The sequence below is a fragment of the Pseudorasbora parva genome, chromosome 19 (genome assembly GCF_024679245.1).
Source record: "Pseudorasbora parva isolate DD20220531a chromosome 19, ASM2467924v1, whole genome shotgun sequence".
Taxonomy (NCBI): domain Eukaryota; kingdom Metazoa; phylum Chordata; class Actinopteri; order Cypriniformes; family Gobionidae; genus Pseudorasbora; species Pseudorasbora parva.
The window spans coordinates 31,699,653-31,725,565 of NC_090190.1; the positions used below are offsets into that span (position 1 = coordinate 31,699,653).

General features: G+C 37.9%; 1 protein-coding gene across 1 annotated transcript; it reads left to right on the top strand.

Annotated features, from left to right (window-relative positions):
* Positions 1 to 485: 485 nt before the first annotated feature.
* On the top strand, positions 486 to 25,550 carry slc9a3.2 (solute carrier family 9 member A3, tandem duplicate 2). The gene is made up of 16 exons (XM_067425780.1): positions 486 to 935; positions 13,985 to 14,287; positions 15,629 to 15,789; positions 15,898 to 15,976; positions 16,288 to 16,465; positions 16,582 to 16,802; positions 17,367 to 17,569; positions 17,758 to 17,847; positions 19,467 to 19,537; positions 19,624 to 19,753; positions 19,931 to 20,094; positions 20,254 to 20,362; positions 20,524 to 20,697; positions 20,891 to 20,942; positions 21,068 to 21,142; positions 23,781 to 25,550. The coding sequence occupies exons 1-16, from the start codon at positions 677 to 679 to the stop codon at positions 24,050 to 24,052; spliced, it is 2,541 nt and encodes an 846-aa protein (XP_067281881.1). The 5' UTR covers positions 486 to 676; the 3' UTR covers positions 24,053 to 25,550.
* Positions 25,551 to 25,913: the final 363 nt, after the last annotated feature.

Here is a 25,913-nt window from a genome sequence, read left to right on the forward strand (position 1 = left end):
TAAATTATGAACACACGTATAAACAAGAAATAATTAAATATTAATAACTGATTATGTTGCATGTATGCTTTTTCCTGTGAGATTTTTGTTTCCTATGCATTTTTTGCATGGTAAAATAAAACCTGTAACTGTATTTATCAAGTTTAACATGAAATATCAAATAAACTATTTTCCTCATATTTTAATGGTTTAATCAAACTTGTCGAGTCGTTAAAAACAAAAATCCCCTCTGGCCACCACTTTCTGTCACTAATGTATGTGCACAGTAGGAGCTTTCAAGACAATCTGATAATTATGGGACAATGGTTTGACTGTGTCTTTGCCATATGTATGGACCTCTGCTATCATCCGACTCTTGGCCCAAGGTGTTTGAACCCGCCCCTTTCAATAAAGAAACCTGTTGTACAAATCCTTCAGATGAGTCCCAAGTACACACCTGTGAGAGACAACAGGGAGGGGCCACAGACTACCTCAAAAGTGAATCTTTATTTTGTAAAAGGAGGGACAATAAGAGAAGGAATGGACACCATATACAGGCCAGTGTCAATCTCAGACTGACAGAGCGAGGAGAAAGACACGTTTTGACAAGAGCCGCTTGGGAACGCCAGGATTCAGGACTGACTGCATCATTACATCATCAAAGAGAGCTAATTGATGCAAGTAGGCATCATCTGCAATGGCACTTCTACGACAGTTTACACTTCTTCTAGCATTATTGATCCTTTTCAGTGCACCATGCAAGGTCACAGCATTAGAAGCAGATAGTGCTGAGGTAGGCCATAACTATTCTTCAAAGTCATCAGCCCCTGAAACCTCAACCAACGCTACTACTACAGGCATCACTACATTACCTATTGTCATCTGGAAATGGCATCATGTAGAAACTCCATACCTGGTGGCCCTATGGATATTGACCTGCTGGCTCTGTAAATTAGGTAAGCCAAGCTACATCACCGCATTGATGTTTGTTTCCATCTATAATCTTGGTATATTACAAATGGCAAAATAAAATAATGTTTGTACATACAATTTGACACTGAAGCTGACAAAGCAAAATCCAACTTGAGGAATGCTGGTTGAGTTAAGGTTCGCTTAAATGTTCGGTAAAGGGTGTTTTAAGGTGTACTTTGTGAGCATTCTTTCCCGGATAATGCGGATATGTTTCCACCCCAGCAGTCTGAATTGTGATGTTGCCTGTTCACTGACAGAGTTTAATTCAGAAAATTTAGAAGGGAAATTCACTCCCACTGAATGCCATTACAGTACCACTGAATGTGCACATCTGTCATCTTATTGTCAAATGGGAATCAAATAGGCTATCTGATATCTTTAATATCGGATTACAGACGAAGTTCCTTTCTATTTAAATAAAGCCCATACAATGTGATAGCAAAAATCACAGCCGTTTTACGTCAGGGGAAAGCTCCTCAAATTAAACTACTAATTGCAGTCTCGACAAAAACAATACAAGCATCTCTCTTTTTATACTGATTTAATACTTTGACGTAATAACTAACAGGAAATAACAATAAATAGCACTTTTACGGCTTGTTTTTTTTTCTTTGTTCATTTATTTTATTTACTGATCATTTTCTTTACACTGTAACTGTGTCAACTTTTATTATTTTTATTATTTATTATTTTTTATATAGTTTATTATTATTATTATTATTATTATTATTATTATTATTATTATTAATAAGTTGACATACTCGAAAAGTTACTTTTAAATGTCTGTTGAGGGGTCATCAAAATAAAATGTTAGCAGATATTAGTAACTAGAAGAATATCTAAAGTGGACTATCAAAATAAAGTGTTGCCAAATTCATAGTTTATTGTAAATTCATGATATGTGATGCGTAAACCTTAATCCTTTAAACCTTTTTGTAAAATGTTACCAAATCATTTGGTGTGGAAAGATTGGAAATCAGTCAATATTGTGAGTCGTCAACTACCTTATATTACTCAGTACTGTCTTGGTATACTGTATATGTGCAAAGTGCACTGTAAAATAAAATGCAGCCTTATTATTTCATGAGAAAAAAAAGGGGGTGAGCTGTCTTTTGGCATGAATTCACAATGAAACCTGGCACAGCTCAAAGACACAATGGAGCACGTATTCTCATAGTAATTGGGAAGGCAGGGACATTTCTCACCTACAGTTTTTACAGCATTTGCTCTCTTCCATCCTCTTCTCAGTTATCAGTCAGTTTTTCTATAAAATGCTACCACAAAGATAAAGCACAATGAATAAAGATCGCTGGCTTTTTTAAGGGATTCTTTTCTCTTATAAAAGTTAGACATATTTGGATGATTCAGAAGGTGGATTTCTCCAAACTGAACAGTTACTCATCAGGAATAACTCAGTTTAAAAAAAAAGTATTTATGCCTGCCACTTAGAGGCTTCATAGAGGAACTGCAGATTAAAAGTGCACTATAAGATTAAACCACTAGGCCAGTCTTATATATTTTGTTCATTTAAGTTCTTACAATATCACAAATATTTCCAACTATTTGTAAATTGTGAGAAAATGCTATTTTAACTAATGAACCAGGACGTCTGAGGGAGTCGCCTGTCAATTGTCATATCTGTGTTACCCTCATTTTCCGGTTTTATTCTGCAGAAGCGCTTTACTCTTAGCAGTGTGAACAAGTTTTACAGCAGCCACTGAGCCGTCGAACAGAGTAACATCATCACATCATTTTAAACACACTTAAACATATTTAATATGATAAATAGAGCTGTGTTACCTCATTCTCATGACCGGAAAACAGAAATGGCGCCGGCGACTGTGTCCCGTCATAATAAAAGTCCCGCTGCTTGTGAGCCGTGTGTTGCGCTTCAGTCGCTCCAGCGGCCTTGCTCAGCTCCACAACACTCGGTCCTGCTCTGCTTCACACTACAGTAACGTTAATAATCACATCCATGAACATGATTTCTGCCCGAGTCCAGTCCCAATTCTTTCCCAGGTGAGGTGAAAATCACGTCCCACTCAAACTTTGTGTCATCAAACGAATAGGCGATGCGATCTCTAGCGGACAGAAAAGTTACATAGTGTAGCTTTAAGGCTGTGTTCACACTTTTGACAAGAGCTCTCTTTTAGTAAGAAAAAAAAAAAGAGTGCTATGTGTGCAGAGATACAAAATGTCGGCTGCGTATGTGGCAACTGACTTGTTGTCCGGCTGCCTCATCAGACAATGACTCTGCAGGCAGCGTTTGTGCAGGAAGGCACCTCACGAAACTAATTTCGAACAGACTTCTAAGGCAGCATAACAGTTTAATGACCTACAACAAAATAGAGAAATGCGGTGATAACTAAACACAATTCAATTACTACATTAGTAATTTCTCACTAGAAATGACATCAGAAGGGGAAAATGTTGGTGTAAAACGTACATTTACACACAAACTGACAAGCTTAAAAAAATACTGGGTTGTTTCAACCCATGTTTGGGTCAAATATGGACAAATCCAAATGATGGGTCTGAAAATGTAATAAAAAAATTAAACATTAATTTAAACGGTAAATATTTTGACCCAAACATGGTTTGAAACAAGTGTAAATGTAATTCCCTAGCCTGACGTGGTCATACTCAGTTCTAGTCAGAATATGAGTCTGAAACTGCTCTACTGGGCTGTGAATATGGGGCGTGTCAGGGTATTTACATGGAAAGATGTCATTCACTATCCAGTCCACTAGGGGGACTCGGGGAGTTCTGTACGAGAGAGATATACAGACGCAGAGTAAGAGTGTGTTCCTGATAAAAACATGTGTGTTCCATGGCTCTTCAATAAACATCAGAAATACGATTAATGCCTCCTTGCAAATGCATACTAGACATGGTGTCAGAAGTATAAAGAAAAGAGAAGAGCAAGATGTCAAAATTTAGTCCGCCAGAAAGTTTTAACTTTGATCGTCCAACAGAATGGCCAACCTGGCGGCAGAGATTTGCACGCTACAGGACTGCTACAAAGCTGAGTAAGGAAGAAAAAGAGGTACAGATCAGCACTTTAATATACGCTATGGGCATCGAAGCTGAGAACGTGTTAAAATCGTTTACTTTTACGGCAGAGGAAGATGCAGGGGATTACGAGACAGTTCTGGGAAAATTCGATGTGTATTTTTTGCCGAAAAAGAACGTGATACATGAGCGGGCATGTTTCCATCAGAGAGTGCAAAGGCACGGAGAAAAGGCGGAGTGCTACATCAGAGCCCTTTACGAACTCAGCGAGAACTGCGAATTCGGCGCGAGTCGAAACGAGCATATAAGAGATAGACTTGTAGTCGGAATTCGGGATAAAGAGCTCTCAAGGAGAATGCAGCTGATGGCAGCACTTACGCTGGAAACGGCGGTGCAAATGACGCGGCAGGCCGAGGACGTCGCGCAGCAGATAAGCCAGCAGGAGGGTCAGTCAACGGGCAGTGCGCAAGAGGTAGCAACCAGACGTTTTTCAAGAGTAGCAGAAAGGCCCTGGACAAAAGAGAAACACAAAAGAGGCGGTGAGAAAAGAAGAGAAGACACAGAGAACGAATGTGGCAGGTGTGGTAGAACAGGACACAAAGATATCAGAAAATGCCCAGCAGCAGATACTGAATGCAAGAAATGTAAAAGAAAAGGACACTGGGCGAGAATGTGCAAATCAAAAACGGTGAGACAAGTGACTGCGAAAGAAGTGAGTGAAGAGAGCTTTTATCTGGGCGCAGTGAGTAACAAAAATGTGTCAGAAGAAGCTAAATGGACTGTGGTGCTTAAGATAGGTGAAACTCCAGTTAGTCTTAAGATTGATACAGGAGCTGACGTAACCATAATAAACACTGCAACATATGAAAAGCTTCACCCAAGAGCTCAGCTTGTTCATTCAAACATACTACTAGACAGCCCAGGAGGATCACTAAAGTGCATCGGACAGTTCACTGCAGAAGTGGAGCATAAAGGTAAAAAGCATGCCATCACAATGTATGTGGTAGCAGGGAGAACTGTTAATAACCTTCTAAGCCGACAGACAGCTGAGGAGATGGGGCTAGTCAAAAGAGTAGAGCAGATAAGCACAGTATTTGAGGCAGGGGGCACAATGAAAACAGAGCCGGTAAAAATACATCTGAAAGAAGGTGCTGTGCCATACGCGGTACATACTGCGCGAAGGGTACCGTTACCGCTACTGCCTAAAGTTAAAGCAGAACTGCAGAGAATGGAGGAACAAGGTGTTGTGGAAAGAGTCACACAGCCTACAGATTGGTGTGCACCCATGGTACCAGTCACAAAGCCTAATGGTGCCATCAGAATTTGCGTCGGGCTAAATAAGCTGAACGACAACATAAAAAGAGAGAGATACATGCTTCCCACGACAGATGAGATACTAGCCAAATTAGCTGGAGCAAAAGTTTTTACATCATTGGATGCAGCGTCAGGATTCTGGCAGATTCCGTTGTGTGATGAGAGTAGTTTGCTGACGATATTCATCACTCCAGTGGGGCGCTATTGTTTTAAGAGACTCCCATTTGGAATCAGCATAGCTCCAGAGATTTTCCAAAGAAAAATGAACGAGCTTCTAGCAGATATGGAAGGAGTCGCTGTATACATGGATGACGTGATTGTGTACGGGAAGGACAGGGCAGAACACGACATTCACTTGAAAAGAGTACTAGAAAAGATGGAAACTGTGGGACTCAAACTGAATAAAGACAAGTGTGTATTCAGGAAAGCAGAGCTGAGTTTCCTGGGACATGTCGTGGATGCACAAGGTGTCAAAGCAGACCCGGAGAAGGTGCGGGCAATAAGCGATTTGCAAGAACCGAAAAATTTAAATGAGTTGAGGAGGGCGTTAGGCCTCATTAACTACATGAGCAAATACATCCCAGACTTGGCAACGAAGGGAGGTCCGTTGTATGAGATGCTCAGAAAAGGACGTGCGTGGACATGGGATCAACCTCAGAAAAGTGCATTCGGCTTACTTAAAAGAGCGCTTACGAAAGCTCCAGTCCTGGCACACTATGATCCTGGAAAGGAAACGGAAGTATCAGCGGATGCAAGCAGTTACGGTATCGGTGGCGTTCTACTGCAAAAGCATGACAACAGCTGGAAACCGGTTGCGTACTGTTCTAGAAGGCTGACAGATTCTGAAACAAGATACGCCCAGATAGAGAAGGAATGCCTTGCAGGCGTATGGGCGTGTGAAAGGTTTCAGAAATACTTGGTGGGTATGGACTCATTTAAGTTGATCACTGATCACAAGCCGTTAATACCGCTGATCAATAGTAAAGACTTGGACACTGTGCCAGTGCGATGTCAGAGACTCTTGATGAGACTTATGCGGTTTAATGCAAAAGCGGAGTATGCACCAGGCAAAAGCTTGGTTGTTGCGGACGCATTGTCACGTAGTCCATTGAACACTACAGAAGACTTTATGGCAGCAGAGGTGAGTTGTCACGTAAACGCAATCATCGGATGTCTGCCAGTGTCACAGAGTAAGTTGACAGAAATAAAAACAGAGACACAAAAGGATGAGCAGCTACGAACTGTAGAGAAATTAGTAACAGAAGGATGGCCAGAATATGCTAAAAGCGTTCCTAACAGTGTACAGAGCTTTTACAAATGGAAAGACTCTTTGTCAGTGAGTGAGGGACTGATTGTGCTGGGGAATCGCATTGTAATCCCAAAAGTGATGAGACCTGAGGTGCTTAGCAGAATTCATGACGGACACCAAGGGTTGTCAAAATGCAGAGCACGGGCTCAAGACACAGTGTGGTGGCCGGGAGTTTCTGAGGATATTAGACAAAAGATAGAAACATGCAAGTTTTGCATAGAAAACAAACGTGCCCAGCGCAAGGAACCTCTACAGTCAACACCACTGCCAGAAAGACCGTGGCAGCGAATAGCCATAGACTTGTGTATGCATAAAGGAAAACAATATCTGGTAGTATCTGACTATTATTCGCGCTACTTAGAAATTCTTCTGCTACACACCACTACAACAGAGCATGTCATTCAAAGGCTTAAAGCGTTGTTTGCAAGATTCGGCATACCAGAACAAATTGTTAGCGACAATGGACCGCAGTTCGCCAGTGAAGCTTGGAGAAGCTTCTGTGGTATGTACGATATTCAGCACATTACATCCAGCCCGTACAATCCACAGGGGAACGGACATGCTGAACGGGCAGTTCAGACGGCGAAACGCATTCTGAAACAGGATGACCCGTTAGTAGCGCTCATGTGTTTTCGAGCAACCCCTACCTCCTCTACAGGGGTCAGTCCGGCAGAATTGCTCATGGGAAGGAAAATTCGTACTACCCTACCTACCCTACCGAAAAACCTGAAACCAAAGTGGCCAAACAAAGCAAGTGTAAAAGAGACAGATAAAGCAGCGAAAGACAAGCAAGCGTACTACTTTAACAGACGACATGGCGTGAAGGACTTGCCAGTTCTCAGACCAGGGGACTCAGTCTTGTTAAAGCTGGATGATGAATCACGATGGAAAGGACCTGTTACAGTAATGAAGGAAAGCAGTACTCCAAGATCTTACGAGGTCTTCAGTGAAAAGGAGGGAGAGAAAAGGAGAAATCGCAGGCATCTTCAGCTGCTGCCAGATGGAGTTTCTGGAAGCACTTTAAAGACTGAGCAGAATTCAGAGCAGTCACCATTAAAAGTGCAACTTCATGGGGACTCTGATTTACCTGAAGGGACGGTTGCTAGGAAACCTAACATCACTAGGTCAGGCAGAGTAAGCAAACCTGTTGAGAAACTGGACTTATAATAGAGATAAAGTTATAATTTGCTGTCAATAACAAACATCTTTATTAAGTTAAGTGACCAGGCTTGGTTATAACTGAATAGTAAGGATTATCCTGAAATGTGAATGTGAGGAATTCAGAAATGTTGTTTTAGGACAGCATTTCAAAGAGAAACGTTATGTTTAATTTGAAGAAAACCTGTTCTGGTGAGTTCTAGAGGGTTAAATACATTGCCTTTGTTTTGGAGAGAAGTAATAGAAATTTATGTTATAATCTGAACGAAAATAATGTAAACCTAAGCTGTTTAAAGTGTTTGACTTAAAGGGGGAGGTGTCAGGGTATTTACATGGAAAGATGTCATTCACTATCCAGTCCACTAGGGGGACTCGGGGAGTTCTGTACGAGAGAGATATACAGACGCAGAGTAAGAGTGTGTTCCTGATAAAAACATGTGTGTTCCATGGCTCTTCAATAAACATCAGAAATACGATTAATGCCTCCTTGCAAATGCATACTAGACAGGGCGTGTTTCAACCGAACCAGGAAAGACATGAACTGGATAGACCTACAACCAATCAGAGCAACGAAGCGACGCATTGTCAAATGTCAACAGAACTCGACTGCACTGTGTTGCCAAGTCAGCGTTTTTTTCCGCGGGTTGTTTTCTATGGCCGCGGGTTGAAGCCACTATTATGTGATATACAGACCCATGAGTGCGAATTTTAGCCGGCAACCTTGCCAAAATAACACACATTTTACCCTCCAAACGCCATTTTTTCCCAAAGAACCCCCCGAGAAGCTATTGTTTAGGGATAGTTGGAGGGTTTTGTTGTAAAAAAAATAACATAATTTAATGATACACAGAGTACTTACCAAACATGATCATCATTTTTGAGAGAAATTGTGAAAGTGAATGCATATAAACAAGCTCTCCGTTTAGGATTCAAACAAATATAATCCAAGCTCCTTTGATGACGTGCATGATTACGTTACTGTTTATCATCTGTCCGTCATCGTCTTAAGCCCGCCCTGATGATGTCATTGGTCCGAACAGTTTCTGTTCGGAGATAATTACTCCTCTATGGAGTAAGGCCAGAACAAACTGCCCGACCTAAAAATGTTGTGGGCGGGGCTACGTTCGGCTTGGCATCCAGGCTAGTAATTCCCTGACATTTCCATACATGTTTTTTTTTACTAGAGTGATTGAGTTGTGTTGTAGTTTTTTTGATAACCCCCGAAGCACACAACTCAAACAAAGTGCCACTAGTGCAGTGCTCCACTGAATGGGTGTTAGATCAGGTGTAGAAGTAGGCGTGGGTTGTATTAAGGGATTTGAATGGCAGAGTTTGAATGGGCTTGTTGAAACATAACTGTACAAAGAACTTGGTCGAAGATTTTGCTTTTGGTAGCCTACTGCCATAAAATGACAGCAAATGATGACGAAAGCTCTGTGTGAGCTTTGACATTTAAAAGGAGACAGAATGGACAAGAAATTAGCGAAAAAACACAAAGAGGACAGTTATGAAGGTTTGGTTTAAGGCGATGAGTCAAGTTGATGAGTCAAGATGTAGGCGCGACAGGCTGTTTTAGAGGATCATCAACCACTAAACAACTTTTTTTTTTGCAATCTGCATGGTCTATACGTTTTTAGTAATTTCATCCAACACTATAAGGTAATTGCTGTCACTGGGGCGGTACCCTATGGCACAAAACCGAAAAGGTACTGATTTAGCGGTGGCTAAGGTACAAAGATGTAGCCAACTTTTTTTTACATTTGTACCCACCCCAGTGACATCACTGTACCTTTTTTTCTGAGAGTGAATAGAATAACCATCTAAAGAAACCACTACAATAAAAATCACAACACCTACACCGATTTTGGCACCTGTAATAAAGTAAAATCCTGTTTATCTTGACTTGACTGACAAAATAAATGATGACTAACTAAAGGGCAGTCAATTTATCTTTAGCTTCACGGTAACACTTTACAATAAGGTCTCATTTGTTAACATTAGTTAGTGCATCAAATAACATGAACAATGAGCAATACATTTTTTACAGTAATTTTTTATCTTTGTTAATGTTAATAAAAATCCAACTGTTCATTGTTTGTTGGTTCACAAAGCATTGACTTCTGTTAAAAAAATACAACCTTTGATTTTAATAATGTATCAATAAATGCTTACTAAGAATAATAAATGCTAGAATTATTGTTCATTTGTAGTTCATGTTAACCAAAGTAGTCAACTAATAACTAAAGACTGTAAAGTTACCAGTTTCACAAACTCAACTGCGAAATGTTTGCTGTTGAATGTAACATTAGACCAATAATAGGCTTATACTAAATCATTTAAAAATAAAACAAACAATATATTGACTGCTGTCACATTTTTTGAATGTCTTTTTAATCATTTTTTAAATAATTTGTTTTGTTTTAGCAAATATAGATGTTTGTGAATCTCAGGTGGACACTTAAAATGTTTCATAAATTGACAGCGCTAATTCTGACTCACAACATAATGTTAAAGTCTGAAGGTGAATGCTATCTGTATTCTTCGTGTTTAATGTCAATGTGACCTGAAGCTATACGTTCAAATTCTGTGCAAAGATCCCATGTTCATAAACTCACAGAGACTCTGGTAATTGCCTGTTGGCAAGGGGCAAATAATTCAGGTTTAGTTACAGGACATGATCTGTAACACAGCATTGGCAGTCATGGGCAAAGCTGGAGTGAACTACTCTCTGAGAAATGACAGTGTTCAAACAATACCTTACTGCTAGTTAATTATGTACTACATTAAATTATTAATGGCCCACCTGAATCTTTGACTTTCCTCAAAGGCACAGTGTTAGGTCAGACTTTAGTGCATGACGTTGAAAATAAGTCTGAGACTTGACATTTCCCTGGTTTTACAGACAAGGCTTAAAGGTGCACTGTAGTATTTTTGCAGTAAAATATCTAAAAACCACTAGGGTGGTGTTATATATTTTGTACAGTTGAGTACCTACAATATCCCAAATGTTTCCAACTATTTGTAAATTGTGAGAAAACTGCTATTTTAACTAAGGACAGGGACGTTTCAGCATTGTGAAGACCACATGTCCCAAGATGCTACGCTCAAACTTTGCGTCATCAAACTACACATTTGTTCTGAATAGGCGCCCTCCAGTGGACGGAAAGTTGCATAGTGCACCTTTAAGTCTAGTCTCAGGCTAAAGTGTATGTTTGAGCTGTTTGAACGAAAAGCAACTTGTGCTGACATATCTTAAAATCAAGGTCGCAACCATGTCATTAACATTGGGGGGACCAATTTTTTTATTTTTTATTTTTGAAGTGGGGAAGGGTGGTCTTTTTATTTAAAGAAATTAAATCATCAAAGAATTAAAATGGATTTAAGGGAATAAAGAAATAAGAATGGTAAAAGTAGTCCCTGGACTAATAGCCCATGTATTTGTGAAGTATCAATTTTAAACTAATAATATATATTTTTAAAAGATGCACACATTCACTCTTGTTTGTATGTCTCAACGTCACAAATGTCAAAAATGTTTTTTTGTCTAGTCACATTTATTGTCATGAATGACATTATCATTTAAATGATATATTGTCAAGTCAAAATGGTAAAATTACATTAAAAGGGTTAAGCAGTTTGCATCACTTACTGTGGGTCTTGGAAAGATCATGTATTAGGGGGACAATTTGGCCATTTCCAATCATACTTGTCCCCCTCAATGCCTATGGTGGTTTTGTCTCAAGATAAAAAAATGTTTTTCCTTCTGGCACGTTTCCAAAAATGCTTAAAGGTGCACTATGTAAATTTATTTCAGTAAAATATCCAAAAGCCACTAGGCCGGTGTAATATATTTTGTTCAGTTGAGTACTTACAATATCCCAAATATTTCCAACTATTTGTAAATCGTGAGAAAATTGCTATTTTAACCAATGAACCGGGACACTTGAGGAAGTTGTGCCGATTGCGTCATATCTGTGTTACCCTCGGTTTCTGGTTTTATTCTGCAGAAGCGCTTTACTCTTTGCAGTGTGAACAAGTGTCACAGCAGCCGCTGAGTGAACGCACAGAGTAACGTCATCACATCATTTTAAACACACTTAAATGTATCTAATATGATAAACAGAGCTGCGTTACCTCATACTCATGACCGGAAAAGTGGAAATGGTGCCGGCGACTGTGTCCCGTCATAATAAAAGTCCCGCTGCTCTCAAGGCGTGTCGCACTCGTCTCATTAACAATCGCTCCAGCAGCCTTGCTCAGCTCCACAACACTCGGTCCTGCACTGCTTCATATTACAGTAACGTTAATAAATCACATCCATCAACATGATTTCTGCCAGAGTCCTATCCCGATTCTTTTCCACCGGCTGTGAGGTGAAAACCACGTCCCAAGATTCTGCGCTCAAACTTGGCGTCATCAAACTACGCCTTTGTTTTGAATAGGCGCTCTCTAGCAGACGGAAAAGTTACCTTAGTGCACCTTTAAATGCCATGATTGAACTAATGCCTAATCCTGTCTTAATTTAAGCCCTGTCTGTGAAACCAGGCCACTGCTTTTCTATTACAGCAATAGTCTTAAGTATAATGATCATTTTTGGATTAACAAATTGCAGTAAACCAGATTAATTTAACACTAATACAACCAATACACACTTAAAAAAGAAAAGAAATAGAAAATCACCAAATTAGTTTAAGGGGTGTTTTAACTTCATGTTGTCATTAATGCTGTCTCTAAACTAACTTATTAAATAATTGGTTCTGATGTGGAAAATTTATGTTAGAGTCTCGCTCACAATGTTCCCAATCTGTCCTGTTCACCCCACCATTTCCTGTCGTCCACACAATCCGTATTATGACAGTGACATAAAGGCACCTTTTAGTTATAAAAATCCTAGTTTACAGACAGTTAAAATTGCATTTAACTCTGAGATTAAGAGAGGGTAAGAGAGGATATTATGGCATTTAAAAAGAAAAAATGTGTGTCTTATTTAAAGTGTGCATTGCAACAATCGCAGAGTGCTTCATAGAAGCAGCATAAATGTAGTCATAATCACAGGACATGCATGACCATTGATTCTCATGCACAGAAAATGATTCAAATCCAAATTCTTGTGTCGTCGAGCCACTGCCAGTACGAAGACTGCATGCTCACCGTACAGGTCGACAATGATTTGAGACATTGAGAAAGAACTGCATCAATCATTACTTCACATTTCCATACAAGATGCATGCTCCTATTTTAGTATTCACAAATGTTAAATCATTTTAAGCGCACTCGTAAAAAAGTCAAGGTCAGCCGCAGCATAATGGATGTGAACGTGCCCCTGAAGCTGTAACTTTTCTTGAATGTTTTTAACAATGGGTGTATTTAGTAGTTACAGAAACATACAAGAGAGGGGTCAACAAAGTGAAAAACAATTTACTAGTTTAGGCCAGCTCTGTTTATTAAGCATTACAGCCTTTATTGCCCAATCACACAGTTGACAGGATTTAATGTAACTACTCCAGACCCAAGAGCAAACACATATTCCACATAAAAATCTAATGGTATAGCCTGTAATTGGTGGTTGGCCAAACAATTGCAGGCTTTAAATACGTAGCGGCTGAATGAACCATGATAAAATAACTGGGCTCAAAGTGAAATAATCCTGTTGCATAATAGCATTTATAAAACAATGCAAAGTGCAGTAATAGTGGACATTCAAAAGCATAATCTCAATGAGATGAAAGCATGACGGGTCATGTCTGGCAGTGACAAAGCTTTTAAATGCTGTACCGATCCCATAAGGACTCTCCAGTGTTTTTCCTAGAAACTAATGTGATTAAATGGCAGGCAAATGGAGAAATGCTTCTCCAGTAATCCCCAGTCTCAACCAAAGGTGCAAAATGAATCAAATAAAGCTCAAATTCTCAAGATATTCCAAAGTTCGAGATTTCAGTATGACCTCATCAGATGTGTACAAAACCAGGATTAAGATATAAGTGCAGTTCCATTCTAGGTGAGGTCAAGTGACATGCTCTTTCTAAGATTACAATCAATCTGATCAGAGTGACAGACCGGTGCACAAGATAGAAAATATGTTTCGCCTGACTATGTTAACCAACCCACCTTGTTGAGCAGGATGAGCTCTCAATCCGCCTCTAACTTCCTGACGTGTGATTTCTGTAGGATCCTGAGACACTGAAGACTGGATGTAAAAAATTCAGCTTGTCATCATCTGTTTCTCTACCTCTTTTCTAGTGTGTGAACTAAACCATCATGCCACCAGTGTAATCCCAGAGAGTGGCCTTCTCATCATGATGGGCTTTATTTTGGGAGGAATCGTCTGGGGAGCAGACAAGGCACAGACTTTCAAACTGATCCCCGTCAATTTCTTCTACTACTTGCTGCCCCAGATCGTCTTGGATGCAAGTTACTGCATGCCAAACAAACTATTCTTCAGCAACCTGGGTGCCATTCTTGTCCATGCTGTTATTGGAACGTGTTGGAATGCGGGCACAGTGGGCGTTGCTTTATGGGCTTGCTATGAAGGGGGTGCAATGGGTAAATCTGAGATTGCAACTACAAGAATAAATTACATTTTAAAATATATTACAACAGTAAACTGATATTTTTAAATTGTAATAATAATTGTTTACAATATTACTGTTTCTAAGTGTATTTTTGATTAAATAAATGAATAAATTCACTCTTAGTCAGCAGAAGATGTACAATTGCAAGAAAAAGTATGTCAATCGCTTGCAGAATCTGTAATTTTAACAAAATAAGAGAGATCATGCAAAATGTGTGTGGAGGTTTAATTAGTGCTGTTTTTTTTTTTTTTACAGAGTCCACAATACAAAAAATAGCTACATTTATAAAAACGACCCCGTTCAAAACCCTTGATTCTTAATGCTGTGTGTCGATGATCCACAGTGTTTTTGTTTTGTTTTGTGATGGTTGAGTCCCTTATTCGTTCTGAACAGTTATGTTCTTCAGAAAAATCCTCCAGGTCCGGGAAATTCTTCAGTTTTCCAGCATCTTTTGCATAGTTGAACCCTCTCTATTGACTGTAGGATTTTGAGATCTGGCTTTTCACACTGAGGACAATTAAGAAACTCAAACAACTATTAAAAAAGGTTCAAACATTCACAGATGCTCCAGAAGGAAACACTATACACTAAGAGCCGGGGGGTGAAAACGTATTTAATTTGAAGATCAAGGTTGTATTCAATTTGTCTTTAAGGAAACATGCAAGTATCTTCTGTTGCTTTTAAAGGGCAGTAGCAGCACTGAATCATATATATATATATATATATATATATATATATATATATATATATATATATATATATATATATATATATATATATATATATATATATATATTATTATTATTATATATATATAAAATAAGAAGAATTTGGGCACTGTTCAAAAGTTTTCACCCCCGGCTCTTAACACGTCGTGTTTCCTTGTGGCGCAACAGTGAATGTTTTTTCCTCTTTTTAAATAGTTGTGAGTCTCTCAATTGTCCTCAGTGTGAAAAGATGGATCTCAAAATCCTACAGTCACTGGAAAGGGTTAAAATATGCAAAGAAATGCTCGAAAACTGAAGAATTTGCAGGACCTGGAGGATTTTTCTGAAGAACATTGGGCAATTTAACTCAGCTCTCAGAAGAAACAGGACTCCAGAACAACCATCTCAAAACACAAAAAAACACTCCAGAGAACGACACACAGTATTAAGAATCAAGGGTTCTTAAACTTTTGAATGGGGTCAGTGTGATCTTTCTTATTTTTTTCAAATTATTCACCTTTTCTGCAAGCGATTCACTTACATGTTCTTGCAACTGTATGAGAGAGCGCGGCAATTAATAAACAAACAATTTGGCTAACCCTCAGGGAACTTGAACATCGGCGCTCTGCAGTTCCTGTTGTTTGGCGCTCTGATGTCCGCGGTGGACCCAGTGGCTGTGATCGCCGTGTTTGAGGAAGTGCATGTGAATGAAGTGCTCTACATCCTGGTGTTTGGAGAGTCATTGCTCAATGATGGAGTCACAGTGGTAAGTCTTGGTTTTTCACAGCATGACCAGTTCATTTAGAAATTTAGTCAATTTGATGGCTATTGCATCATCTAATATAACTCCTCTCTCTCGTTCTCTCTGTCACAGGTGCTTTATAATGTGTTTGATGCATTTGTGTCTCTGGGAGGCCCAAAGATCAATGCTGCAGAAATTATCAAAGGAATAGGTATGGACAAAGACCTTAGGATCCAAAACTCTTTGATCACTTATATAATACTTTTGCTTTCTGTTGTCCCATAATGGATCTTGTCACAAACTGAGCCAACTGATGCAGTTATTTTAGGACTTTAAATCAAACTAAAAGAAAATGAGAAATGTTGCCTTGCCAACTAGCTGAAATGACCTTAAGTTTTAGTTTAGTTTTTTAAATATATTTCAGAGAATCTTTATTTTATTTCAAGTAATGAATGTTTTTTATATTTTAGTTAATGATAACCCTGACTGAGCCGCTCACAACACACTTTTATGCTCTCCTAGTTTCGTTCTTTGTGGTGGCATTTGGAGGCTCGTTTCTTGGCGTCGTGTTTGCCGTTCTGATTTCCATGCTGACCAGGGTCACCAAGAACGTCCAGGTCATCGAAGCAGGCTTCATCATCGTTCTTGGCTACCTGTCTTACTTGACGGCTGAGATGCTCTCCCTCTCTGCTATACTTTCGTAAGGAACTCAATGTCTTCCTGATAAATGCAGATAAATAAAATAAATAAGTAAATGAATGCAAACAATTCCTAATAGAGTTTACAATCATTTGATCGCGTTTTTTTGCAATCCAGGATCACTTTCTGTGGTGTCTGCTGTCAGAAGTATGTCAACGCCAACATGGATGAGAAATCGGTCACGACGTTACGTTATGCCCTGAAGGTGATGGCCAACGGCTCCGAGACCATGATCTTTGTCTTCCTGGGAGTTTCGGCCATTGATAAAAACATCTGGGTTTGGAACACTGGCTTCATCCTCCTCACAATCCTCTTCATCATTGTATTCAGGTTCATGGGTGAGTCATAAATTCAACTCTGCTTAAAAAGTTATTGTAAAGGTCCTTTACAATAACTGTAATTTCCGTGCATTAAAAAATGCACATACCTGTTGATACATACCTCTCTCGTCTGAGTGCGTGCACTTAATCGCTCTGACGTGCTGTGACATTCTGATAGCATTTAGCTTAGCCCACTAAGCCCAGTTCATTCACTATGGTACCAAACAGAGATCAAGTTAGAAGCGACCAAACACCTCCACGTTTCCCCTATTTAAATACAGTTACACTAATAGTTGAACGATCAAGTATAGTGACACAAAATAAAACGCAGCACTTTTCTAAGCGGAATAAAAGGGAGAACTATAATGTATGGCGGAATAGCACTTCTGAGAGTACTTCGACTCTGGGAAGTAAAAAGTCCCGGCTGAAACATCCTCCCTCCCCCCTATTGAAAGAAATGGGAGAGGGAGGCGGAGATGTGAGGTACTCACATATACTATAGGTACTCAAGTACTATTTTGATGAAAACTGATATTTTTAACTTCTTTTTTTGACAGTTTTTATAAATCTTTTTATAAACAGGTGTTTTCTTCCTCAACTGGGTGCTGAATCAGTCTCGACTGATTCCCATTGACATCACCGACCAGATTGTAATGAGCTACGGTGGTCTTCGAGGAGCAGTGGCATATGGTCTCGCAGCCACTTTAGACGAGAAAAAGATCCCAGAGAAGAATCTGATGCTTGGTACAACCCTTATTGTGGTGTATTTCACTGTCGTTCTTCAGGTACGTCCCTTCAACCATTTGTTCTGACTGTAGAGAATACATGTTTTCCCAACATGAACTTGAATTCAAAAGGCCTGCAACAAAATTATAAAGTGGGCGTTTTCTGATGTTCCAAGTGCAAGTGGTCTCCATCTGACAACGGGCATGGTTTAACTAACTTGGAGTCATTGTATGTGTTCTTTTTGTAGGGAATCACCATGAAACCATTTGTTCAATGGCTGAAGGTTAAAAAGGCATCTACGTCAGATCTGACACTCAATGGAAAAATTAACAACAGGGTAAGAAACTCTAATGACAAATAATCTATCCCTCTACTGCATTATCAGCATATTTTTGTTGAATATTTTAGTTCCCTTTTTACATATTTATTTTACACTTTTTGCCTAAAACCTGTCAAAGATTAATTAAAATAACTGCATATGCATCAATATATGCATAAATAATTATATCAAGTAATAATTATATGATACAGAGGGATACGGTCATATTGATAATAATAATGTGATCTTACCTTACTGCTATACTGTCCAGACAAAACTCCCACAGGATTACATAAAATAGTAGACATTTTATTTGTAGGCTAAGAGAGTAGGGTAGGTTGAGGTAAGATGATCACTATGCTAGTTTTAATTTTGCCATTTTATCTGAATATCAACATTTGTGAGATGCGAGTCAAAACAGTTCTGAGGTTAAATGATCTAATTTTGTGTCTCTGGAAAATGGTGATCTATGATGACATTGTATTATGTTAAATATATCAAAGTATTTGTTAATGAGGGATTTGTAGACACATTCATGTGTTTGGTTTTCAATATTTTTTTTATCAATCACATTGTCAAAATATATCTTTTAATATAATAGTTTATTTACTATTTTACATTAATGACACTTTAAAGAATATATAAATATGAATAAGAATTATATCAAAAGTAATTTATACATTATGTAAAAGATTATCCAGGGGGGTGGGATTCTTACCTCAGGTAGGGGGGCCAATGTACCCCAGTAGGGCCGTCTTGCCCTTCTTTAAATATTTGACATTTTGTGCTTTAACAAAAACAAATGTGATTTATTTCCTATAGTCATTTATTTCAAAATTGGTCATCACTGGTTGTGAATCTGATTCTAAACAGCCGACAGAGTAAAATGTAAACATATCTGCAAATGAGCTAAAATATGGTGAAGATTTTTTTTTACTTTATAAGTGCTTCTTATACACTACTAAAACAAAACAACCTCGATAGGCCTAATAAAAATATATGATTATTTTTTTATAGCAACACTACCCAGAGGTAAACAGTAGTGAAGTAGGCTATTTTTTACTTTCTACTCAAGTATATTTTTTCTTTGGAAAACTTTTACTTCACAACATTCCAAAGAATAATATTGTACTTTGAACTGCACCACACTTCATATTGAATATCATTTAATACTTTATTACATAAACAATTTAGTACTTTCTTACTTTTGAATTAGCTACTTGAGTACAACTTAGAAACTACTAATTTTTTATGTAATTAAGTACTAAAGGCAACAAAAAAAACGTATTTCTGAAATGTACTGCAGTAAAAAGTATAACATTAGGCTTTGGAATGTAGCGAAGTAAATTTTTCCGAAGAAAAACAGTAATAAGGTACATCACTGAAAAAATGTACTTATGTTAAATAAAATAAAAATGTACTTGAGTAGAAAGTAAAAATACTTCACTACTGTCCATCTCTGACCCTACCTGACCTTCGTGCTGAGAAATTATGTAAACTAAGCCTACTCTAGCTATACATAATAACACAGTGTGTACAGTTTGTGTTATTTTGTACAGAGTTTCAACAAATATGATTTTTTTGTTGTTGCATGGAACATAAAAAAATTAAGTATATCATTGTGTTTGTCTCTCTAGACTTTTGAGCACACACTAACAGCAATGGAGGACATCTGTGGTCGAATGGGAGATAACTGGTGGACCAGACAGTGAGCATTTTTCACTTTATATAATATATATAATTCATAGTTGAGCACTTTTTCTTAGTTTTTACTCACTTTTACTTTTTTCTCAGTTGGAACAGTTTTGAAGAAAAGTACGTCTGCTGGCTATTAATGACGAGCGATGCTAGAAAGAAAAATGACAAAATCTTCAGTGCCTTCCACAGACTCAATCTTGAGGACGCCAAAAACTATGTCACCGAGGTGACAGCAAAACTATTAATTCTGCAAAGTACCGTCAATTGTATTGTATTTTGTTCACTTGCTGAATGTGTAGTTTCCGTTTTTAGTATTGTTCTAATGACATATCTTTATACAGTATTATTTTATCAGTCACTGAATGATATTAAGAAGGTGCTCAATATTGTTTTTCACTTTTAGGGCGAACACAAGGGTTCTTTGGGTTTCATTCGTAATGATGACAGTGCCTCTGTAGACTTCAAGAAGAAGCTTGCATTAGAGTATGCAGATATTATTCCTAATATCATGGCTGACATGTCCGAATATGATTTTGGCATTGACAATGTCCCAGTGACCTCTGTCATGTAAGTATTCAACTTTCCCAACTCATTGATATTGTTGCATATTCATTATGTGGTAGGCTTTTGAATACAATTCCTCTATGTAAAGAAAAAAAAAGTTTATGAGTTGAAAACTGCACAAATATCTAGATGGCTAAGTGTGTTATGCTTCTTTCAATCCAGGAAGAACCCGATTCCATCTGTATCCCTGGATATCCATGAGCAAGAGAGGAAGAGCATGCCTGATGCCCATCATCTACTAGAGCAGCACCTGTACAAGAGCAGAAGATATGTAAGAATCGTCCTGCTGACCAACCTTGATTCCTTTTTTTACATGGACTATTGTTTCCTTATTTGGATCAATATGTCTAAATATGAAATGTATATCAATATGAAAAACTCATCCGAGTCATTCAATCCAAATCAATCCATTTTTGTTCTGTTTCTGAGCAGAACCGTCCCACATACAGTCGCAGTCACTATAAGGCTTCAGAGAATCCAGACGAAATGCAGGAGATCTTCCAGAGAACCATGAGAAGCCGTCTTGAGTCCTTCAAATCAGCTAAGATGGGTGTCAGTCCTGCTAAGAAACTCTCCAAACATCCCAAGAAGGATTTGACACATAAGGTATAATTAGAATTGAATGTCCTGCTGTCCTTTGAAACAGAGTTCAATGTAGGCTGTTTGAAATTGAAACGGACTCTTTTGGACGGAGAGAAAAACATGCTAAAATGCTTTAAAAATGTATATGTTAAATACAGAAAAACAAAATGTGTGTGGTCTTCTTATTTTTGTTGTATTATTATAATTGTATTTTTAGCCTAATGGAAAGCCAGCGGACCCAAACAGAACCCATCCATATGGAGATGAAGGTATATTTCTATATTTGATATATAGCTATTACTTATACATCACTCTTTAGTTTTAGCTTACATTCTGGAAGTATGATTATTTTAGTATTAATATTGACGAAAGTGATTTTGTTTTGTCCAATCAGATTTTGAGTTTTCGGCAGACAGCGCCTCTAGCAGTGACATCGCTGGTAATTTCCGCAGGAGAAGCACACCTGGAAGTAAGAATACATTTGTGTAGCAACATATTGAATTTACGTGACAAATTAATGTCATATTGTAGTGGCACGGTGGCTCAGTGGGTATCAAATAAGAAAGCATTTATTTATTGTTGCTTGTTAAATGACATCTGGACTTAAATAGATCATGCTCTTTGGCACAATAAGCAACCTAACAATCAGTACAGTGTGGGTTTGGGTTTTCAGTGTGGGTTTTCTCGGTGTGCTCTGGCTTCCCTCACACAGTCCAAAAACACACAGGTTAGGAGGATTGATTATGTCACATTGACCATAGAAGTGTGTGTGAGTGTGGGTTAGATGCATTCTTAGTGCTCAATTGCATCATGAAGGGCCTCTGGTGTAAAATCTGTGCCAAATCTAGCGTGCGTGTGTGTGTGTGTGTGTGTGTGTGTGTGTGTATATGTATACACTCACCTAAAGGATAATTAGGAACACCTGTTCAATTTCTTATTAATGCAATTATCTAATCAACCAATCACATGACAGTAGCTTCAATGCATTTAGGTGTGTGGTCCTGGTCAAGACAATCTCCTGAACTCCAAACTGAAAGTCAGAATGGGAAAGAAAGGTGATTTAAGCAATTTTGAGCGTGGCATGGTTGTTGGTGCCAGATGGGCCGGTCTGGGTATTTCACAATCTGCTCAGTTACTGTGATTTTCAAGCATAACCATTTCTAGGGTTTACAAAGAATGGTGTGAAAAAGGAAAAACATCCAGTATGCGGCAGTCCTGTGGGCGAAAATGCCTTGTTGATGCTAGAGGTCAGAGGAGAATGGGCCGACTGATTCAAGCTGATAGAAGAGCAACTTTGACTGAAATAACCACTCGTTACAACCATGACATGCAGCAAAGCATTTGTGAAGCTACAGCACGCACAACCTTGAGGTGGATGGGCTAAAACAGCAGAAGACCCCACCGGGTACCACTCATCTCCACTACAAATAGGAAAAAGAGGTTACAATTTGCATGAACTCACCAATTGGATTGGACAGTTGAAGACTGGAAAAATGTTGCCTGGTTTGTAGAGTCTTGCTTTCTGTTGAAACATTCAGATAGTAGAGTCAGAATTCTGCATAAACAGAATGAGAACATGGGTCCATCATGCCTTGTTACCACTGTGCAGGTGGTGGTGGTGTAATGGTGTGGGGGATGTTTTCTTTTCACACTGTAGGTCCCTTAGTGCCAGTTGGAAATCGTCTAAATGCCACGGCCTACCTGAGCATTATTTCTGACCATGTCCATCCCTTTATGACCACCATGTACCCATCCTCTGATGGCTACATCCAGCAGGATAATGCACCATGCCACAAAGCTAGAATCATTTCAAATTGGTTTCTTGAATATGACAATGAGTTCACTGTACTAAAATGGCCCCCACAGTCACCAGATCTCAACCAACAGAGCATCTTTGGGATATGGTGGAACGGGAGCTTCGTGCCCTGGATGTGCATCCCACAAATCTCCATCATGCAAGATGCTATCCTATCAATATGGGCCAACATTTCTAAAGAACGCTTTCAGCACCTTGTTTAATCAATGCCACGTAGAATATATATAATATAAGTATATATCTTCTAGCATTACTCATTTTACAGGGTCCGCTTTATCTGGATTGTCCATACACACAGACACACTAGATTTGGCACAGATTTTACACCAGATGCCCTTCATGATGCAATCCCACACACACACACACACACACACACACACACACACACACACACACACACACACACACACACACACACACACACACACACACACACACACACACTACCATTTGGGATCGGTAGGATATTTTTAATGTTTTAAAAATAATTATCTACTGCTCACCAAGGTTGCATTTATTTAATTAAAAAACAACAACAAAAAACTATAATAATGTGAAATATTATAATATTTACTGCTCAAAAAACATTATTATTATTATCATCAATGTTGAAAAGAGTTATTTTTCAGGATTCTTAGAATGAATAGAAAGCCTAAAGGACAGTATTTTTCTGAAATAGAAAGCTTTTGTAACATTATATACCTTTCAAAAGTTTTGGGACAGCAAGATTTTTTGGGGGATGGGGAGAAATTAATACTTTAATTCAGCAAGGATGCATTAAACTGATCAAAAGTGACAGTAAAGACATTTATAATGTTACACAATTTCAAATTAATGCTTTTCTTTTGAACATTTTATTCATCATGTTCATCATCAAGAAAATTATGTTTTCAACATTGATAATGTTTCTTGAGCATCAAATCTTATCAGAATGATTCCTAAAGGATTATGTGACACTGAAGACTGGATACATGATACTCGGAAATCAGCTTTGCATCACAGGAAGAAATAACATAAAATATATTCAAATAGAAAGCAGTTTTTTAAAATTGTAATAATAATATATACTGTTTGTTATGTCTTTTTAATTAAATAAATGCAGCCTTGGGGAGCATAGAGGCTTCTTTTAAAAACATAGAAAAGTACTGATCCCAAACTTTTGATATATAATTTTTTCTTTTAACAATATAACCTTACATAAAGTTTGCAAGTGAGTAGAAAAAAACCTATTGTTAGAGGGTTGTTTCTATGGTGTCTCGTTTCAACATCATAATTACTCTATCTACTGCAGCTGGCCTAGATAATCCAGCCTTCATACCCGAGATGGACACCTCTGCACCCATGCGAAACCCACCCTGGCAAACAGAGACCGGGAACAACACGGCTGTGGCACCTTCCCAAAAAAGAGCTCAGGGACGACTGCCCTGGACGCCCACCAGCCTGAGACATCTAGCACCGCTGAGAATGAGCACCCGCTCCACAGACTCCTTCGCCATGGCTGATGCTTCAGTTGATGAGGAGGCAACTGAAGAAAAGCCAGAAAAAAATCATACTAGATTGTAATCTAATATATTTCCATCCACCAACATTAACCTGCCAAAAATGAGATTAGGTTAATCCTTTCATTTTAGGCTGTTATTATATGTCATGAGCCTAGAGATTAGGGAATCAAAGTGTTGAATTATAGCATTCCTCATATATCTTTAAAATATATTTATACGCAGCAGGTAAATAAAGCAAGTGACTTGAAGTCATGCTGCTATGGTTTTGTGCTCTGAAATGTTTTACCTAGTTAAAAAAAACATGAAGGGAAGAGAATAAATATGGATGGTCACTGAAGTATGTTAGTGGTTATGGAATATTCTTGCAAGTTTCCTTTACAAGCCCATGTTGTTGTGGAAGCTATTATGGCACTTTATCTTACTAGCACAATGCTAGAAAATTAGCAAAGCGTTCCTTCAACATGAAACTCAAAATAAAAAGCCATTATACTCTCATAGATTTTGTCAAATCAGTGCCAAATCAGAACTGAGTAGCAAAGGCCTATCGGTTCTGTATTCAGGTACGCCTTGATATTTTTTGGCCTCGGACAGGTTGGTCTATATATAATGTCAAATTCAGCATGTTGTATATTATTTATTATAATATGGTAATTCTGTGGGTGCTTCTTTGTATTATCACAATATCAGTTTCTGCATTTCTATCTTACAATGATTTATTTTTGATTTTGTTCTCCAAGTTATTCATATTTTATTAGTAGAATGAAGACCATTACAGTGCAAGTCATTAAAAATAAATAATAGGTTAACAGTAACTTATTTATGTATGAATTTTGTGCTTTATGAGAACTGGTGAGATCTGTAACTTGAAATACAATACAATTTAAATTATTACAGAGCAAATAAATGTGTAAAGAGTACAAGAACAAATTGATTATCAGTGCCTTGTGTTTAAAGCTGATTATCAATATTATATTCATCATATATTATTAATATATTCTGTTATGATTGATATCAGAAGTGATTTGTTGTAGTGAAAATCTATAAGTATTGGTTCAATGAAGCAGTTTGGAAACGATACTTAATATTATTATTATTATGTGTACATTGCAGAAAGCATGTTTTGTAAATCATTACACAGAAAATAAATGTAAAAAATCACAGCACGATTTGTACAAACACACAAGACACCCATAAACTCTTAAAACAGAACAATTTCCCATAAACCCTCACTTATTAACACACAGCAGGACATAAAAGAACATCTCAACTAAGCAATAAAACTACTATATTTACTCAATTTACAGCAACTATGAAAGTGGAGAGTTATTGTGTTAATAACCTTTGTAGCTATAATAATAATACTTTTTATTTTTTTAATTAAGTCCTTGTGCTAAACACTTTACTTTCAATAGGATTCCAAGGGGGAGTTGTGCTGTTTTGCCTTTAGCCTTTCCACTTATTTTTCAGTTCAGTAAGTAGTACAGCTGTCATCTCAGGATCTATGATTAAAGTCAACATGCACACATGGGTACAAGCCGTACCGCTCACTTCTTTTTACGTCACATTCAGACAGGGCCAAATAAAGTAACAGTTTAACTCAAAATGTGTGGAAACTTTTTTTTTATTTTTTTTTTACCGTGTATACTAAAACCATCGTAAGTCAGCAATATGATTTCACAAAACAGGATGGTTTAACATTCTTATAAATATGAAATTAATTCTATCTAAAATCTATATACGAGGGGGGAATATTTTTAAATAAGTCTGTCATCATTTAATCACCCTCATGTTGATCCAAACACATTTGCCTTTCTTTTTTTCTGTGGAACACAATAGGCGATATTTAGCAGAATACCCAAGCTGCTCTATTCCATATCAAATACAGGTGAATGGTAAGGTGAAATATTAGGTTTTATATTCAA

What these genes read in the sequence shown, in the direction of transcription:
- slc9a3.2 (XM_067425780.1), top strand. Translation starts at nt 677, where the DNA reads ATGGCACTTCTACGACAGTTTACACTTCTTCTAGCATTATTGATCCTT. An exon ending in AGAAATTATCAAAGGAATAG is followed by an intron (nt 15,977 to 16,287) that starts GTATGGACAAAG and finishes ATGCTCTCCTAG; the next exon opens with TTTCGTTCTTTGTGGTGGCA. An exon ending in CAGGAGAAGCACACCTGGAA is followed by an intron (nt 21,143 to 23,780) that starts GTAAGAATACAT and finishes TATCTACTGCAG; the next exon opens with CTGGCCTAGATAATCCAGCC.